Source organism: Pangasianodon hypophthalmus, chromosome 21 (assembly GCF_027358585.1).
Source record: "Pangasianodon hypophthalmus isolate fPanHyp1 chromosome 21, fPanHyp1.pri, whole genome shotgun sequence".
Lineage (NCBI taxonomy): Eukaryota > Metazoa > Chordata > Actinopteri > Siluriformes > Pangasiidae > Pangasianodon > Pangasianodon hypophthalmus.
The window spans coordinates 2,298,837-2,318,228 of NC_069730.1; the positions used below are offsets into that span (position 1 = coordinate 2,298,837).

The following is a 19,392-nucleotide window of genomic DNA, read 5'->3' on the forward strand; positions in this document are numbered from 1 at the left end:
ATTAAAGTATGAGGTCATACTTTTTTCTTTCCATGTATAGTTACATGGACCGTTTGCAAATCAAGTTATTTCCTGTTATCATTTATGTTATAGTAGCTCTGAAGGCTTTCCCTTGTCAGAAAACATATTGCTACAGCTTTACCTCTGACTGTTACAAAGCGCTGACACTGGAGACTCCTTCCATAAATGTTAAATAAACATTTCCTTATAAGAAACGTCACCATATCAGTGATATGTTGTTGTTTTTTTTTTTTTGATAAATAAATAATTTGTTTATGATTAGTCCCAGATTATATGGATCATTCAGAGTACAAGTTTCTGTGAATGAGCTGTTACTATAGAAACTAATTAATTAATATAATCCTGTGATTTTCTGTACAGCCAGCACTAATTAATCAACCCCCTCTGACCAATCAGAATTGAGAATTCAGCAGCACTGTGGTATAAATGGAAATACAAAAACTTGCAAATATGCGGACTGAATAAACAGGTCATTTTTGATTTTATGTAGAATATTTTTATTAAAGAAAAAAAAATTCTCAGTGTGATTACATCAGTACATTACGGTATTTACTTTTTTTTTAAAAAAAGGAAACATTAAATTGGACTTATTAGAAGGATTTTTCCTAGTCTTTTGTTTATTAAAAAAAAAACAATATAGATATATAATTTTGTGTTGTAACACATATGACATACCATCCCTTCTCTCAATGCATCTTCAGATTATTCCATATAATTAGAGATCCCGTATAAAACAATATAATAACTGACCACCAGCGTGTCGATTTCAGTTCCTCGTTCAGCTAAATAGGAAACCTCAGTTCTCAGAGGCAGCCATCTTGGACAGAACGTGTGTTGGTGCTCCACATGATTACTCCTCGGCTCAGCATCTGCGTGCACACACCCAGGCCGGGTTTGACGTGCATGCTTCATTAAGAGCAATGAGGAGGGGCCCAAGAGGAGCGACTATTCACAACGATCCTTCAGTGATGTTTTTCCTCCTGAAAGCTGGTTATAGACTTGCTGAGAAACTACATCAAAATTTTTTAAAGCAGAATAAATGACAGGCATGATTTCTTTTCCTTTATCACAAATATAGCTAATCTCCTGATAATTTTTTTGGTGTTTATGTATGCTTTTTTATTTTATACTGGAGCTGCAAGGCAAATGTTCCTAACAAAGGAAACTTAGCTACCAATTCAGTGTTATATAATAATAAATGAGGCATGTTATTTCACTCTATTTGTTCACATACAGTGACATGAAAATAAAAAATTGTATTAAAAAAAGAGGGTATGTTCATGTTCTGTGTCATCGTGAGTGTGTTCCTCCCCCGTCGTTGTGCTGGTGGTCTGTGTGATGACTGGATTTTGGGAGGAACGATTCTGGCTGTGGTCATGGTGAATGTGAATGTGATGATGATGATGATGGTGGTGGTGGTGGTGGTGGGAATGATGATTGTTGCTGTTAGGTGATTCGGTTGCAGTCGTGTTCTGCTCTAAACTTCTACCTGTGGTCACATTGCTGCTAGCTAGCTGAGTAGAGTTGGAATCAAGCTATTTAAAAAAAAAAGGAAATGTGATTAGCATTTTCATTACATCACATCCTGGATGTTGAGATGTCCAGAGAGATGTGCTCACCGTGCAGTTACAGATGTTTCGGAAATACGTGGCTCTGATGGCCGCCTCCACGTACGGGTAGTGCAGGAAACTGAATGGCAGCATGATGTGAAACGTCAGATGGCCGCATCTGCTCACGCAGACAGAAAGAGGAAAGAGGTGTGAGTATTCGGGAAGAGGCCTCATGATGTCAGGCCTGGCTTTATGTGAATGATTAACCAGCTCACATCACTATCACACGCTCTGCATCGAGTACAGACAGATTTCCAGGTACAAAATGAGAATTTGGAAAGGCTGTGAAACTTTCTATAATTTCATGTCTGACTTGTACCGATCGTAAACTAAGAAGTCGTCCTTGTCCCCCTGCAGTGTATCCCAGACGTCGGCCTGCAGTGGGCTCTGCTGGTACACGGGGATGCCCTCTGCTGCCCGTCTCTTCAGCTCCCAGTACATGGCTCTGGAGTGAGCATCCTGTTCGTTCACGATCAGAAACGCAATGCCGGTCAGGTTTCCCAGTTCCAGCTTATCACGCAGGTCTCCCAGCCTATAGTCACAACAACGTTCCATTACAGATCGGATTAAATTAACACAGGTGCAGAAATCATTCACATCTAAGAAGAAGAGTGGATAGAAAAATTAAAAGGCAAATACTCATTCATGTGGTCACTTCATCTTAATTTATTCAAAATATGTAAATAACCGTTGGCTATTAGGTTGGCTACGCCTGCTTATGCTCCTTTTTGATACCAAGGGTTAAAGATATGTGGTATGTTTATTTATATCATTACTTAATGAAAGCTAAAACAATAAAAAGGCAAAAGGAGAAAATCCTACAAATTCATAGAACAACAGAAATGCGTATTATAAATCCAACAGTGAATAAATAAAAGTACAGAACCTATGCAGAGTGCTTGTTTATAATCCAGAGAAAATAACTGCTAAACTGGAAAGCTAGGAATGGACCTGCGATTAGCTATTTGCGACAGGATGCAATTTAAACTAAATTCCTGAACTATTATGCAATATGTATGATTCTGTAAGTCCTCACTAGGTTAATCATTTTTATAAAGTATATTAACTTTATGTTTATGCATTAAACTGCAAAATTGTGAGTCCTTTGCCAATGTTAGAAAATTTTCCCTGATAAATTATGTAAGAATATTTTTTTGAATAACATTGGCGTGTATGAGATTATAAAAAATATCTGAATATCATACTATTAAACAGGCTTATACATAATGTCATCAATGCCAAGCTTTTCCTGTGAAAAATAAGCCCCATTCCTACAACACCTAGTCAGGATGGATGAAAATTATATTGTGGTTAATCTAAGGGGAAACACTTTATATAATATACACTAAAGTTATAAATGTATCTTGATTAAAAAAAAAGGTTTTGTAAACATTTAATACCAAAATTGTAATACAGACTGTTTTTGTTCATCACTTAATATCTAGTTTTTTGTGCAAATTCCTTTTTTGAGATAACTGAGAATTAAAAGTGGGATTATATATAATATAATATTTGTGCATCATCATAATAATAATAATAATAATAATAATAATAATAATAATTATTATTATTATTATTATTATTATTATCATTATTATTTCTTGCAAAAAAGAACAGCCTTTGAATTCTAAAAAAGTCATTTAATCTTTAACATTACTGTTTTACTATTTATTGGGATCAGAAAAGTGTAAAGTGATTTATTACACAACACCACGTTATTAATATGTTATATATGTATAAACATAAATGTAGTACGTGAATTGAAACAGTGTGCGCACTATTAATATCTAGTTAGATAATTTACTTTAATCCAAACTCACTTAGCAGCCTGCGTGAGGCAGAAGTGTCAGCTGGCTTTCAGCAGCGCTACCACCACCACCTTTCCCATCAGCTCTTTCATGGGAGAGTGGCCATCGATCTCCCAGTGTGGTGCGAGCTTACAGATGGTTGACTGGCTGCTGTCCCTCTCCACGAACAGTGATGAAGTCCAGAGCAGGCCCGGGAGCGAGGCCAAGCACAGAGCTAACAGTGTCCACATGGCCCTGTGGCTGTCCCTTCCCTACGGAAGGATGTGAGCTCAAATCCCTCGACTTCTACCCTACGAAACAGACACTTATAAAAGCATCTTACAGATAGATGAAAAAATAGGCCATTTTCTTAAAAAGTACCATAATAAGCCATTTTGCATGCTTATATGTATGAGATCAAACAGAGAGTTGAGTACATACCTCGGTTATCTCACTTGCTCTGCATTTGGGAGAAAAACAAGTGGCGTCTGTTTACTCCGAAGTTTTTAAAGCCTTCTCCAGGCAAAGGCCAACTTCCCCTGAACAAACACACTGAACCAATACAGGAGGAGTTCAGGGGCTTCGTATTGTTACAACACCAGGATCCTGACATTCAGGGAAAATCTGTTTTCAATACTTTATCGTGATCATTGATCTGGTGAGAGTAGAACTGTGTAAAAACGAAAAAAAAGGGCGAAGATTAAAACTCATATCATACATCAAATGTGATGAAAGTGTAAGTGTAAAAGATCCGAGGCAGATGTAGATTTGTCTTGTACATTTGTTTAGGGGGACAGTTGACCATGTCACTGTTTGTTTGAGCTAAACATTTGCTAATCTCATCAGGTGGAAGGTTGTGAAAAACAAAGGCCTACACAAAATCCTATGCAAGCATGCTTCGAATTCTAATCACAGATGTGTGCTATAACCAGACTACGAAGTACTGCAAGTACCGATCAGTACCGATGATCAGTAAGGTCAACCCGGGTAACAGAGTTGACGTGTACAGTAACACGTGCTTTTCTTTCTAATTTTTTGGTGGGTCATTATCCTAAAAAAGTCTCAAAAGCAAACATAAAATTTCAGAAAAACCTCTACAGTTATTTTTTTTTTTTTTATAAATTATGATGTATTTCTAAAACATTGTAGTGTATTTCCTTTAATAAAGTGCACAAATGACAAATGTAATAGTATTATTAAATATAAAATGTATCATTAATGATTTTCAGCCAGTAATGAAATTTGTGAATAATATAAAAGTTCAGCAGTTATTGTGTAATCATACCTGTCCTTATCATATTCGATCATTATATAATAAAAATAAAATATAACAAGACAACTATAATTCAAATATAATTCTATTCTATAATGCTAAAATAAAAATATAACTCTTAAAAATTGATACTGTATATCCTTAAATTTGCTGTCAACTCACTTACTTTCTTTATTTATAATTTATGCTTTACCATTATTATTATTATTATTATTTATTTATTTATTTTTCCTTGTTACGCCTCCTTAACATCCATTCTTTTACGAAATCTTGTCTTCTGGAGGAATGACATCATTTTCTTAGAAGGAAAGTAATCTGTAGAGAGCAGGTAAGTGTTCTGTACTTATTTTGTGTAAAACCTATTTGTGATGATCATCTGTCAACCATGTTATCTATATTTTGGAAATTTTCATACATTTTGCATTTTATTAGAAAAAAAAATCCATGTGACCCTGTAATCTCTGCTCCGCTTCACACCATCGCTGATTATTTTACTACCATGGCACGCTTCTATCCGTTTCTCCTAACTGAATAATTACCCCCTGCTCTACAACTTCAGTGTTGTGTTATTTATTCTTGTTAAAACTGTGAACAGATGCTACTATACCCCTTCGTACACCTTCAGCTCTAAACAGAAACAGTGACGTATGTGGCGTATGTGTGACGTGAGAACCTCGTGTTACAGCACGTTTGATCGATATGAGGGGAAAAGTGAATCAGTTCCAGTTCCCTGAACTCTTCAGTAACCTCTGAGTCATTAACAACAAGTCACTAAAGAAGCAAACTCCAGACACCAAACATGGTTTTGCTGATCGATGTTTGGGATAAAGAGAAAACAGTGTACACTTTTTATGTAAGAAATAAAACATACTGTGCTGTTATAGGAAAATAATCAACAATGCTCTGTGTGATGAAGCGGACTTACTGTTACCACAATGAAATGATTTATTTTCCTATAACAGAAGTGTTTTATTCGTCTTAAACCACAGCAATTTACTAACAATTACAGATTTTATTCATAAAAAAATGACATCATACTTTTTATTCACTTATAGTTACATTTAATGTCTGTGAAACAAGTTAAGCCTCTCTTTTTTCCCCCCTCTTATAAAACGTAAACTACTCTGTCATGAAGATGCTGGAAAACTTAAAGCTACAGCTTTACCTCTGATTGTTACAGAGCGCTGACACTGGAGACTCCTTCCATAAATGTTAAATGAATGCCTCCTTACAGAAAACTTCAACAATGTGTATTATGTGGAGCTTCAGCTGTACAAGTCCCAGTGAAAGAGCTGTTACTATAGAGACGATAACGTATTAGAACGAGCAAATTATTTATAAACACACCTGTGATGTGCAGCTGCACTACTGTCAGAGCTGCTGTTACAGGAAATTAATCAACACCTTCCAACCAATCAGAATCCAGAATTCAACAGCGCCGTGGTACAATAAATAAACATTTACAGAATGACAAACAAATAAATCTACAATTCAAATGTTCTGCTAAAGCCCATGTGCTGATATGGTAAGTCGAAGTAGTTTCAGTCAAAAACAGAACACACACACACACACACACACACACACTCTCTCTCTCTCTCTGTCTCTCTCAAGCCAGAAACAACAAGCCAGTCTTATGTCATCATCCCGATCAGTCCTTCATCGCTTGTCCCGTTTTCATCCGGACTGTCGCAGGCAGTGATGATCCCCAGCCCGAGTTCTGCCAGATCCTCCTGCATGCTCGTGCTCATCATCATTTTGGGTTCGAGTCTGTTACAGAGGGTCCGGTATGAGGGCAAAGGGTAGCCGAGTTCTCGCAGGAACTCGTATCCTTTCACTCCGACGGCGCAGCGAATCCTCCGCGCGGTCAGGACGGTCTCGTGGGACCAGACGGCGCGGCGCGAGCGCTTGGTTAGGGTCAGAGCTCGGATCTGGTCCTCGTACAGGAACATCTGCAGTCCTTTCTCCATCCTGCTGAGCCTGTGCAAGCGCTTCTTCATCTCCTCCACCTGCAAAAAAAAACAACATGAGCGTGTACTGGACAATATTATATTCAACCGTAATATCACAGTCACTCGAGAACGTCTTTTTAATACCATCACGATGCTGTGTGCAAAACATTACCGCATACAACATCAAGATAATATTAAAACGTAAGCTGCAGGATGTAAGGTGTGAGGTAAGTAAAACGTCACTGCAAGCGACATAGAGAAGAACATTTTCTAACATTCGATGTTCCGCGTCCTTCTCTATCTAACAGGCTAAACAGAACGTTAGAATGTGGTTTGGGACGCTTCCCATGTATTCGTGACTCTGAAGATTATAATTACCGGCAGCTCTCGTCGTCCCTTCTGGTTTACGGAGGTGCTACAGTTTTTAATTGATCGGTTATAAGTCGCCTGATATGACCGAGTTTAAAATAAAAATTATAACGTGAAAAACGCTCTAGCTGGTAATAGCTAAAACAGAGCTGCAAGTGAAAAGATAGAGATCAGTAGAAATAAATCACACTAAACGTGAGCAAAAGCTTTGATTGCCTCTCCTAATATAACAGTTTTAAATGCATAAAGTACATAAAAACACCGAAAACACAGCTTAGCCACTACTTGGACTATAAGCGTGCTAACTAGAACAGTTTCGAAGATAAACAGACACAGAACTTTTAAAATCACACACACCAAGAGCGAAGAGAAGACCTGATTGACTTGCTCTTGCTCCAGAAATATCAGACTCATCAATAGCTAGTCACTAGCCAGCTAGCTAAAACAACTTAACAACTGGCTAAAGATACAAATGCCCCAACAGTCTTATAAATCCGTTCAAGCTAAAACTCCATCACACCTGAATCCATTTTCTTCTTGTAGTTTAATATCAGACTCTTTCACTCTCTCGCTTCTGTTTTCTGTTTACTCTCTCACTCTCTCTTCTGATTGGCTGTCGCTCCTGCCGCTCACAGTGAGTCTGACTTCTTTCATCCAGGGCATCTTTATGGTTTTTGTTTTATAGTTAAATTGTAAATGAGCGGACCTCTCTCTGCAGCCTGGCCGTGTGCTGCTGCTGCTGCTCCAGCTGGGTTTTATAGTGCTGGCACAGAGAACATGGCCGCTCTTCCTCCGCTCTCTGCAGCTCGTCTTCCTCAAACTCCGCTCGGGGCTGCCGGCGAGCGTAACCGTGATCCCCAACCTTCAAATCTTTCTCTGCTGAATTCAACAACAATCATTTTTCAGCATTACAGTTCTGAGACCTGAGCGGGAGATGATTTTCTTAACGTACAGAATTTTTTGCTAGTTTTTTTTGTTTTGACTTCAGAGAATATTTTAGTAATAACACTGTACAAATTATGCACAAATAATTTTTTGTTTTAACTTAAATATATTTTTAATTTTTGTTTTATTTTTCTTTTTGACTTTATTTATTGTAACTGACATACTGATGCTGCACTTTCAACTGCTTCTAGCGTGTAGTACCTGGTTTTATCGTCGTAATCAGATGCTATGATATAATGGATAAATCTGATATATTTCTTTAATTTTTTGTTAATTCCTCACATGCCCCAGTGTGAAAGCAAGCCCTTTACCTGGGTCAGGTTTCAGTGGGAGGGTGGAGTGTGTGTGTTGGGCGATGGGCGAAGGCGGGTTTGGGACGTTGAACAGTGTGGGAACTGCGTTGGGTTTCAGTTTCCTTCCTCCTGTTGGTGACCTGGCGATCTCCTCGAACTGGCTCTCCTCAAAATGATCCTGCAAACCATTGAGAAAAGATTTATTCCAGAACAAGCCCAGAATGAGCATTATTATGACAGCTAAATACCATATTAGCCTATGCTAAACACGTCACCAGTGCAGCCATCTTGGAAGGGTCAACTTGAATTTCGAGGGTTTTCTCAGAAAATGTTAGGATTTTCTATTCAAGGTGAACTTTAATGCGGATTTATAGCTGCGTTTTAAGTGACTTAACACGTCTTATCTGATTTTTGATCATTTTGTTCCTACATTTAATATTTAATACATAATACATTTATATACAAAAAAGAATGACAGTACATTATATGCACTGTATACTTAAAACTTCATAACACCCACGATGTATAGAAATTTATGAAGCAATTTTAGAAAAAAAAAAAAGTTAAACATATTTCGAGTTACAGTCGGTTGATCAAAGCATGCGCGCTTCCTATCCATTGACTTGCATTAGCTTGTGAGCTAATCTGGACCTTTCCAATATGGCGGACGAGTTGACGTGTTGCACCATCTAAGGTTTTTGCTCTCGACTGGAAAACATTTCCACCCGCTGATGGTTCCACTTGCCTGGCAGAGTCTGGAGCATGGGGTTGGCACGAAGTCCCGTCGACAGTTGATCAGCCACTTTCTCATCCGAATCGGATCTTTTGGAAAACGGAAAAGTTGTTTTCCGATGGTTGTAGAATTGGAGCAATTCGGAGCAGAACATCCACCCATTGTTTTTGCCAAATTAGCTTAGCGATATTCCCCCCTCTACCCGTATTCCCACAAATCCCGCCCTCGTGCGCTAGGATTGGGTGGTGGTACTCTGAAACGTCGTGTGATTGGCGGCCTGCTTACGTGAATGAAATTCTAGCCAATCATATCGCACTTCCCAGAAAACAGTTAGGAAAAAAATAACGGTTAGCAACAATTAGCTAATAACACCCTGACACGTCGCTAGATAAATATATTCTGTCTGTCAGGCATATAATCGTTTGCATAAAAGAGCACAAAATTTTGTTGTCGTTAATAACATGCATTACAAACTCATTTGTCAGATTATATATAGCTAAACAAGACAAATATGCCTTTGCAAAGAAGTGCAACCCTGAGTTTCTTTGAGCCAAAATGGCGCCTGTGTTTTCTTCTACAGGCGATGTTAATGACGTCTTGCTGTTAGTTGTTCATACTATTCCCTGAAGCAAATGTTTTTTAATGACGGAAAATATAAACGTTCATAATTTGCCACGTCCCCAATGAGTCTTCGTTACCGTTTTACTATCAGTGTACTATTAATGTTTACTAACAGACTTTAAAAACGTTGTTTCGTTTCATTTAAAAAGTGAAGGCATCTAACGCAGTCTGCTTTCTTTCGGACCCCAGAGCGAATCTCAAATGGCGTCATAATCCCTACATAAGTGCGCTATATAGTGCAGAGAGACCGTGTTTTTACGCCCTAGGTAGGGCACTCTGAGGTCAAAGTGTGGTTTGGGATTTGAAAAACGACCAAACAAACGAAACTCACATGGAGAGAAAGTCAAGCGTGGAGGCGGTTATTATTTATTTTGTAGAGTAAAACCGTAGCTGTTATTTGTTTTTTTAAATTCTGAAGAAGATTTAAGTGAAAAGAAGTATATAATTATAATCCTAAAATGTGTGTTTAGAAAAATGTAGACACAACAAACACACACGCGTCAGGGGCTCGCAAGGAAACAGTTATTTATATTAAATAGTAAAGGTGCATTTGCTGAAATTAATCAGCTTTAATAAGAGACAGATGTCAGAGAAGTCACTATAGTGGCTGTGCTGCATTATCATCATTATTATTATTATTTTAATTAATAAGCAGTAAATGATGAGCTCCTCACTGGTTGTTCCTGTTATAGATGTTCAGAGTAATAACTTTAAAGAATTATGGCCTGCTATAGTGCTCGCCTTTAAAACCTCCTCATTCATCGCCCTGGACACGGTGAGCCTTAAACACTCACTAAATCATTCACACTTTTATACTTTTCCCTTCACTAACCCCTCATCTTTTTTTGTACCTCCTGTGTCCCTTTCTTCCAGGAGCTCAGTGGTCTTGGAGCGAGGAAAGCTCTTCTAGCAGAGTGAGTATTAAAGGTGCAATCTGTAAAGTTTCAGAAAATTCCTAGACCTAAAACAATCATCTAATTTCTAAGATTCATTTGGGGAAAACGCAGTCGGTAATATTGCCATGCAATAAATTTGGCTAGACTCTTTGTTTCAGGCTTCTGTTTACATTTTTTTTCCAGCCCGGAAATTAGCTCCGCCCCCAGTCTAATATACAAGTTATAATAGTAATAGAAGTTTATTTATAAATGCTTTTAAAGGCCCCAAAGACAGCGTACAGGATAGATAAGATGAAATAGAGAGAGAAAGTATGTAAAATATATTGGATAACAAAATACACTATATTACCAAAAGTATTCGGTCACCTGCCTTGACTCACATATGAACTTAAGTGCCATCCCATTCCTAACTCATAGGGTTCAATATGATGTCGGTCCACCTTTTGCAGCTATTACAGCTTCAACTCTTCTGGGAAGGCTGTCCACAAGGTTGAGGAGTGTGTTTATAGGAATTTTTGACCATTCTTCCAAAAGCGCATTGGTGAGGTCACACACTGATGTTGGTTGAGAAGGCCTGGCTCTCAGTCTCCGCTCTAATTCATCCCAAAGGTGTTCTATCGGGTTCAGGTCAGGACTCTGTGCAGGCCAGTCAAGTTCATCCGCACCAGACTCTGTCATCCATGTCTTTATGGACCTTGCTTTGTGCACTGGTGCACAGTCGTGTTGGAAGAGGAAGGGGCCCGCTCCAAACTGTTCCCACAAGGTTGGGAGCATGGAATTGTCCAAAATGTTTTGGTATCCTGAAGCATTCAAAGTTCCTTTCACTGGAACTAAGGGGCCAAGCCCAACTCCTGAAAAACAACCCCACACCATAATTCCTCCTCCACCAAATTTCACACTCGGCACAATGCAGTCCGAAATGTACCGTTCTCCTGGCAACCTCCAAACCCAGACTCGTCCATCAGATTGCCAGATGGAAAAGCGTGATTCATCACTCCAGAGAACGCGTCTCCACTGCTCTAGAGTCCAGTGGCGGCGTGCTTTACACCACTGGATCCGACGCTTTGCATTGCACTTGGTGATGTGTGGCTTGGATGCAGCTGCTCGGCCATGGAAACCCGTTCCATGAAGCTCTCTGCGTACTGTACTTGGGCTAATCTGAAGGTCACATGAAGTTTGGAGCTCTGTAGCAATTGACTGTGAAGAAAGTCGACGACCTCTTTGCACTATGCGCTTCAGCATCCGCTGACCCCTCTCCATCAGTTTACGTGGCCTACCACTTCGTGGCTGAGTTGCTGTTGTTCCCAAACTCTTCCATTTTGTTATGATAAAGCTGACAGTTGACTGTGGAATATTTAGGAGCGAGGAAATTTCACGACTGGATTTGTTGCACAGGTGGCACAGTTCCACGCTGGAATTCACTGAGCTCCTGAGAGCGGCCCATTCTTTCACAAATGTTTGTAAAAACAGTCTGCATGCCTAAGTGCTTGATTTTATACACCTGTGGCCAGGCCAAGTGATTAGGACACCTGATTCTGATCATTTGGATGGGTGACCGAATACTTTTGGTAATATAGTGTAAGATAAAAAAAATACTATGATTATTAAGCACAATTATACAAATGTGTATAAAAGATGTTTTTTTCTTCTGCAAAAGGTAGCACATAATGCATAAGTAGTTTTAATAAAGGGAAAGAGGAAGACCCGTTAATATTTTTGTCGTAGTTGCAATTAACAGCAGCGGAGTGTTTTAAAAAATTACAGACGGCTCCTTTAAGGACGTGTATTCAATATGACACTTTTTTTTTTAATTTTTTTTTTTTTAGCCAAAACAAAGTACTGATGGAGATGTGATTATTTTTGTGAAATTATATGAAGATAAATTAGAATAACAAACGATTTATTTCAATCAGCTGTCATCACTAGCCCTCTTGATGTTTTAAACAATCATCAGCTAGCTGAGAAAATGATACCAATATATAGTTCTATATTTACACAATTCTCCACTTAACCTTAAATGAGGTCACACAGCCAAGGGTTTTGTGTCTGGAGTTTCTTGCAGCGATGAAGCTAATGTTGATAACAAATAAGAGAAGTCTATCTGGCTCAAAATCTTTTCTGTAGATACTGTACATGCTTGAGACGTCATGTCATTTTTAAATAAACGATTGTAAAATAGATGCAATATTTTGCTGAAAGATGGAATTTAAAAAAAAACAGGAAGTTATGATAGTTTATTATTTAGAAATTATGAGATTTATAATTTGAGCGTGTATTTATGGAGATTCTGGGTGACGTAGACTTGCGTTACATTTTAGAGGCGATATGAGAAACAGACGTCTTCTTTCAGACGATACTTGAATCATTTTTTCCCTCCTGTAGGTCGATTGAGGATCGTTATAAGGCGATATGCCACGCTGCCCGGACTCGCTCTATTCTGTCCCTGGGACTTGCCTGTTACAAGAAACTGGAAGGCAAAGTGAGTGTTTTATGTTTAAACCCTGTTCAGCTGCTGGTGTTCTGTGTAACTGAAGGTTTTTTGACTCTGTCTGTAGGCGGACAGTACGTACCTGGTTCAGGTGTACAACCTGACGCTGCTGTGTGCGGAGGAGTACGTCATCGAGCCGCAGTCAGTGCAGTTCCTCGTTCAGCACGGCTTCGACTTCAACAAGCAGTACGCTCAGGGCGTCCCCTACGACAAGGGCAACGATAAGGCGAGTGGCTTGCAGGCTGAGAGGCTGCGTGTCGTTCTGTCCTGCTTTTCCGATGTGTTTTATTCCTCTTATACCACAGTGATTTGTCAATAATTATGATATGCTGTCTTTTAATAAATATGAAAATCATATGTTTTTATCCATTCATAGTTACATTTAATGTGACATTAATGTTGCATGACAAATTAGAAAAAGAGAGATAGAGGTACAGACAAAAAAACAGAGTGAGAGCTACACAAACAAATCAAGAAAGAGAGAGATGGAGAGAGACAGATAAGCAGAGAGAGACAAAGATGGAGAGAGGGAGAGAGAGAGAGAAACAGAGAGAGAGAAAGTCAGTGAGAGATGGAGACAGAGAGAGACAGAAAGAGAGTGAGAGGGAGAGAGAGAAGCAGAGAGAGAGAGAAAGTCAGTGAGAGATGGAGACAGAGAGAGACAGAAAGAGAGTGAGAGGGAGAGAGAGAAGCAGAGAGAGAGAGAAAGTCAGTGAGAGATGGAGACAGAGAGAGACAGAAAGAGAGTGAGAGGGAGAGAGAGAAGCAGAGAGAGAGAGAAAGTCAGTGAGAGATGGAGACAGAGAGAGACAGAAAGAGAGTGAGAGGGAGAGAGACAGTGAGAGAATGAGATGTAGACACATAGACAGAAAGAGACAATAAGTGAGTTTAAAGTTTAATCAAACCCAAATTTTTCCCAGTTTGCCATTTGAGATGAGGAAAAAAATGCTAAATGGGAAAGAGTATCATTTTTTGTTCAAGAAACTAAACAAACTGAATGTGTGTGTGTGTTAGGGTGGAGAACCTCAGGGTGTGAACATGCGTACGTTGTTCGTGGAGCTCCTGAGAGCCAACAAGCCTCTGGTGCTCCATAACGGCCTGATCGACATGATCTTCCTGTACCAGTGCTTCTACGCTCACCTGCCCGAGAAACTGGGGACCTTCACCGCCGATCTGTCGCAGATGTTCCCCGCCGGCATTTACGACACCAAATACGCCACCGAGTACGAACTACGCTTCACAGCGTCTTACCTGGAGTACGCATATAAGAAGTGGTATGTTCATTATTTAATGGAAAAAAAAAAAAAACCAACCCTGTTTAACAAAAACAAAAAAAAAAAAACTGGTTTCAAATTAAAATAAGAATATTTCCAAAACACATATTTGTCATTATCTGTGTTTACAACAATGAGAATCGGACAGAAAGCTCCAGTTTTGATTTCATATACACTTTAAACACAAGGTATATTTTAACCACTTTTATTTACAAAGGATGAAGCCTATTAGACTCTTGACTTTTTTTTTTTTTTTTATAATCTGTAAAGAAAAAGCCAAGAACGCCGTTTAAAGTGAAGTCTGCAGGAAACCGAGAGCTCTTGTTTAGAAACGTACAGAGCTTCTTTGCTTCATGAAGGATGTAAATGTTCTCCTGGAGCTCTAGTGGATTTATGATGTGGATTTTGAGCCATATGTATATTGTGTTTTCAGTAAGCTGGACAACAGCAGATCCATCGAGACCGCTCAGGACAGACCTCATGTGTTTCTGGAGTTTTGTAATTATACTGGCCGTCTGCAGAGCTACGTGGACTACAGGCCTTGCATCGACAGCCACAGCAGTGATGGACCTCTGAACATCTGCATTCAGTTCTCGGTAAGTTCCTCTCAGGCGTTATAGAGTTCTTAGTCGATAGTCGTTAAAAAGGCTGATTAGTGGCCTATGAAATTCACGCTTGTAACATTCTGCTGTTACAGAAAATTAACCAGCAATAATCTTCTGACCAATCAGAATCCACAATTCTTTTTATGTAAAATAATACTGGCACTGATTTTTCTGCAGTCTCTCTACAGCTGCTATAATTTCAGCTCTCTGCTTTCAGTAGCTTAAAGCTTTAAAGTTTCAGATTTTTTTTCCAGCACAGTCCAGAAGAAGCCCCAGAAGCTTCACCAGACCTAATCTGCCATTGTGTTTCCACGACAACAACTCAAGATACTTCTGTCTTAATTTATTGATTTGTTTTGGATCGTTTTCTTTCAATCCATAACATGAAATGATTAAGATTCAAAAATTGTTGATTACATTAGTGTGTAACTAAAATAAATAAGTGATATAAACTTTCCAGCGTAATCCATATAAAAAGAAAACTCACAGACGATTATACGATTTGAAGGCAATAAATCGAGGTTCACTTTTGTGAGTCTCCTTATATGTACATTTACACAGACTCGGGAACGAACATAGGAGTTTTCGGATCTATCTGGATTTTAATGCGCCGGCGAATGATTTATGAATAAATTAATTCATATCCATAATGATAAATTAAACTCTATGTATCCTAAGGTCATTTTGTTCCTGTTGCGTTTGTTACGGCAGGCTTACGGATGGTGCCCCAGTGGCTCTCGCTGCCCCATGTCACATGACACAGACCTCATAATCCGGCAGGACGAGAAAAGCAAAGAGGACAAGCGGAAAAAAAGGAAGCGCAGGAAGAAGAAGAAGGCTGCAAAGGAGGAGGAAGAAGAGGAGGAAGACGGGCCGCCGCAGGATAAGAAGGCTCACGTGGAGGATATGGATGAAGATGGTGAAGAGAAAGAGGAACAGAAGGAAGATGAAAAAGTTCATGGGAAATTCGCAGCTCATGACGAAGAGATGCCAAGCAGTGAAACCCCAGCCGCAGAGTCTCACAGTGATCCTGACAAGAACGAAAGTGATGCTCCTCAAACACATGATCTGACACCTGACGCAACAAACAAAAGTCCTAAAGCCAATGAGAGGAAGGTGGAAGGAGGAACGCACCGAGCCGGCTTTGACGCCTTCATGACCGGATACATTTTCGCCTTTGCGAGCATCCGGAATGCTGAAGGATCGGACTCCTGGATTCCTGCGTGCGCCAACAAGCTGTATCTGAGCGGCAAGAGCGTGCCGCTTCACATAGCCAAAAGCACCTTCTCAAAGTCCTCCAGAGCTCACATGACGAAAATGGAGCACGTCTGGAGAAAAGAGTTTCCCAAAGCAGACGGGAATGCCTGAAGGAATTTTTTTGCTTTTGTGGTAAATATGATTTAATCAAGTCACCTCTAATGGTGTAATAAAGCATTCTGATTTTATATAAAAATGTGAACATTTTACTCCTTACCATTTCAAGCAGCAAATAATCTATGCAGTTTTTACACACATCTTCGGGTCAGGGTTGTGGTGGATCCGGAGTCTATCCCGGGAACGCTGGGGCGAGGTGGGAATACCCTAGATGGTCCATTGCAGGTCACCATGCGCACACACACGCACACACACACACACACACACACACACACACACATTCACACCTCGGAGTACCCGAGCGTCATCAATCCACCTACCTGCATGTTTCTGGGAGTTTGGAGGAAACCGGGAAAGCAGTACTTACATGGAAGTTCAGAATTTCAATTTTGTAAATCTTTTAAAAAATTGTGACTCCTTTTTGTGAACACATTCACTTTGTACAGATAGAGCTGTAGAGTGTTTAGTTTTAGCTCCTCCCCCTTAACGCTGATGGTTTGAAGGGGCGTGGCCAAGCAGGCAGCTGTAAAGCAGTGAGCTTTATCAGCTTAACCACTGATTAGGACATATAGCACAAAAGTTATAATCATGTAAATTATGATGCTTACATAAAGACACTGGAGCTTTACCACAAAGAGAAAAATACATACATTACACATGCAGAATTATTCCCTCAAGTTTAAACGACACAAAAGCAAATCATTTATTATTCTTTTTAAAAGACTGAATATACATACATGCACTTAAACATAAAAAAAAAAAGAACTGAAGCCATTTGTATGGAAAAAAAGAAGGTCCTGATCTGTCTTTGGTAGAAATTATACAACTCAACATCAATTACAAACCTGTGTGATGATAAAACATCCAGGACAAACAACCTTCGAGACGTCACACGACATATTTACATACGTTTGTGCTCATCAAACTGTATTAATAATAATATGCTTTACACTCAGTTGACCAGCAGGGAAAATAAGACATAGTAAAATTCTTCTTCTTTCTCATAAATATCAAAATAGAGCTTCTCTCTATATTACTATAAAACTAGTCTGCGTCGGTTAGATTTATTGCATAGAAATGTAGTGACAAATCCAACAAAAAAACCAACAAGATTAAAAAGATTAACCCATCAAGTTCCTTGATTCAAGTGCAAGTTACAAACTTTTAAGTAGTTACAGACATGGACGTTTTTTTTTAGAATAAGCTTTTATCACTGCAAGCGTAACACTCGCTGAAAAACAGGTGAATTGCGCATACGGAATGTTTCTATCTCTTCCAGCGATCAGGTGTTCTCATTAAGAGGAGATACATACAGTGCAAAATTACGAGTGAATAGCTGTAATAATGTTTAAATACCTGGGAAAAAAAAAAAAATCACAATTCTGTTAAATTCTAGCTTTTACGATAAAAAAAAAACGATTTTATATCGCAGTTGTGCGAGTCACAGAAAAGTGTTTGTCCAATTAAGATAAACATAGTGCTCGTAAAAATACATTCATTTGATCTCCATCTGTGTGAGCTCTCGGTGTCTGGTTGGAAACATCCCGCTGTGTTCTCTCCAAGAAAATACAAACTTCTTTTATGTGTTAAATAATACAACGATGTGCGTCTTCTCAAATGTCACATCGGGACAGGAGGTCGGGTGACGCAGACGCACGGCACGGCGCGAGAACGATGGAGCGCAGTTCCTGCGGCTCAGCTGGCGTACTCAGAGGAAGAGGGTTCCTGCTAGTCAGGGAGAACACGCTGGATGCGTTCTCTTCATCCTCGGCTTCCATGTCCTCCCCGTTTCCGTTGGACAGCTGGTTTCGCACCTTGTCATCGTCGTCATTGTCGAAGAAGCTGCCTCTGCTACTCGAGCAGTCCATGGCTTCCTCGGTCTCGGCCGAGCTCTCATCTGACTCCGCCCTCGCTCTGGAAGGCTCTCTAGGTCTATAGGGTGGGATCTCGGGCACGGCGTATTTCTTCGCCCAGCCGCTGAGCGCTTTAGGCCGGATGTCTCCTCCCTCACTTCTCGCCGTGCTGAAGGCCTCAGACAGCGCCTGCTGTGGAGACACGGGCAGAGAGTGGCACTGTCGTCCTGGCAGCTGCCACAGTTCAGGCCAGGAGCTGCCGGTGTTTGTCTGAGGCTGGTACGAGCTCATGCTGCCTCGCGGCGAGTGCAAGTCAAACATGAGCGAGAACACTGACTTGCTAGGCATGTCAAAGAATTTAATCTTACCGCCCTTGAGGTCCTCACGAGCGCTGAAAGGGTTGACCTTGGCGACTCCTCGTGGTCCGGGGTTGTAGTAAGGGTCCTGGACGTTGACCTTGCGGCCTGGTTTGCGGGAAAAGATATCCGATTGGCTGCGCGAGAGCCAGATGTTGCGCCGTGGACGAGGTGACTTGGGCGGGATCTTATCATCCTGTAGACCGAGAGGGTTCAGCCTCTTTATACCCTGGAACTTATCACCTAAACGGAGACACAAAGACAATGCGAGACCCTTCACATGCTGAAATATTTAACATATTCTACTATATATAGTTCTGAAATCTAAATATGTTACTCTTTTACATGCAGCTCAACCAGAAGTAAAGTTCTAGCATTTTCAAGTCCCCCAAAAGTGAAAGGGGAGAAAATCGCATTTAAAGATTTCATTGCAATTCCACCACAACATGCCTACATCTACATTTATCACCTAATCAACTGATGGAAAAACATTACTATATGTTTACAATGGAAAATAAGTTCCCACTTATTTATTATCATTATCATCATCATCATCCATATAAGTCTCCATCTCATCACCTGTTCAGTCACGGCATTTAAACACAATCTTCACTGTCGTCTTTCACACTAACATCGGTGGAGAATAATCGCAGATGCGTTCACTCACTCCTTTTGACTTAATTTTCACAAAACCTAAATAAAAAGATTTCCATCATTTTGATCAAATATATTTATGTTTTCCTGAACCAAAAGCTGTCAAAGTATATTACTGGGAAAAAAAAAAAAAAAAAAACTGGGCCACTTCACATATATTTGAAACGATTTCGACGTCATTCACCACCAGGGGGCGCCATGAGACAAAACTACTCCATGCTGGATTCAGGCCAGAACTAAAGGTAAGCATGCACCAATGGAATGTAGCTCTAGACTGAAATCGTGGTATGT

At 39.8% G+C, this 19,392-nt stretch overlaps 4 protein-coding genes across 10 annotated transcripts in view; 1 reads left to right on the forward strand and 3 right to left on the reverse strand.

Annotated features, from left to right (window-relative positions):
• Positions 1 to 644: 644 nt before the first annotated feature.
• Positions 645 to 4,001, reverse strand: selenop2 (selenoprotein P2). 2 transcript variants are annotated; one of them, XM_026941304.3, is made up of 5 exons: positions 3,860 to 4,001; positions 3,452 to 3,724; positions 1,951 to 2,163; positions 1,641 to 1,749; positions 645 to 1,556 (listed from the first exon to the last, which is right to left on the reverse strand). In XM_026941304.3, the coding sequence occupies exons 2-5, from the start codon at positions 3,667 to 3,669 to the stop codon at positions 1,281 to 1,283; spliced, it is 816 nt and encodes a 271-aa protein (XP_026797105.3). In that variant the 5' UTR covers positions 3,670 to 3,724; positions 3,860 to 4,001; the 3' UTR covers positions 645 to 1,280. The 2 variants fall into 2 exon arrangements, with proteins under 2 accessions (XP_026797105.3, XP_026797104.3); XM_026941303.3 differs by having other exon boundaries at positions 3,452 to 3,729; positions 3,860 to 3,999.
• si:ch73-382f3.1 (uncharacterized protein LOC100151273 homolog) lies at positions 3,951 to 9,142 on the reverse strand. Of its 4 annotated transcripts, none has more exons than XM_053227671.1 (5): positions 8,993 to 9,142; positions 8,266 to 8,425; positions 7,716 to 7,888; positions 5,857 to 6,697; positions 3,951 to 4,088 (listed from the first exon to the last, which is right to left on the reverse strand). In XM_053227671.1, exons 1-4 carry the CDS (start codon positions 9,140 to 9,142, stop codon positions 6,323 to 6,325), a joined length of 858 nt encoding a protein of 285 aa, XP_053083646.1. In that variant the 3' UTR covers positions 3,951 to 4,088; positions 5,857 to 6,322. The 4 variants fall into 4 exon arrangements, with proteins under 4 accessions (XP_053083646.1, XP_026796619.1, XP_053083647.1 ...); XM_026940818.3 differs by having other exon boundaries at positions 3,957 to 4,088; positions 6,039 to 6,697; XM_053227672.1 differs by having other exon boundaries at positions 3,960 to 4,088; positions 5,107 to 6,697.
• toe1 (target of EGR1, exonuclease) lies at positions 6,554 to 16,317 on the forward strand. Of its 2 annotated transcripts, none has more exons than XM_053227668.1 (7): positions 6,554 to 6,867; positions 10,475 to 10,515; positions 12,880 to 12,976; positions 13,053 to 13,211; positions 14,000 to 14,259; positions 14,693 to 14,855; positions 15,576 to 16,317. In XM_053227668.1, exons 1-7 carry the CDS (start codon positions 6,715 to 6,717, stop codon positions 16,230 to 16,232), a joined length of 1,530 nt encoding a protein of 509 aa, XP_053083643.1. In that variant the 5' UTR covers positions 6,554 to 6,714; the 3' UTR covers positions 16,233 to 16,317. The 2 variants fall into 2 exon arrangements, with proteins under 2 accessions (XP_053083643.1, XP_026796617.3); XM_026940816.3 differs by lacking the exon at positions 6,554 to 6,867 and adding an exon at positions 9,779 to 10,376.
• A 599-nt stretch (positions 16,318 to 16,916) lies between these two features.
• tesk2 (testis associated actin remodelling kinase 2) overlaps positions 16,917 to 19,392 on the reverse strand; it is a 28,250-nt gene continuing 25,774 nt past the window's right edge. For both annotated transcript variants that reach the window (XM_026941099.3, XM_053227667.1), the window contains exon 11: positions 16,917 to 18,690. In XM_026941099.3, coding sequence (XP_026796900.1) covers positions 17,852 to 18,690 — 839 coding nt within the window. In that variant the 3' untranslated portion in view covers positions 16,917 to 17,851. The remainder of the gene's footprint in view (positions 18,691 to 19,392) is intronic.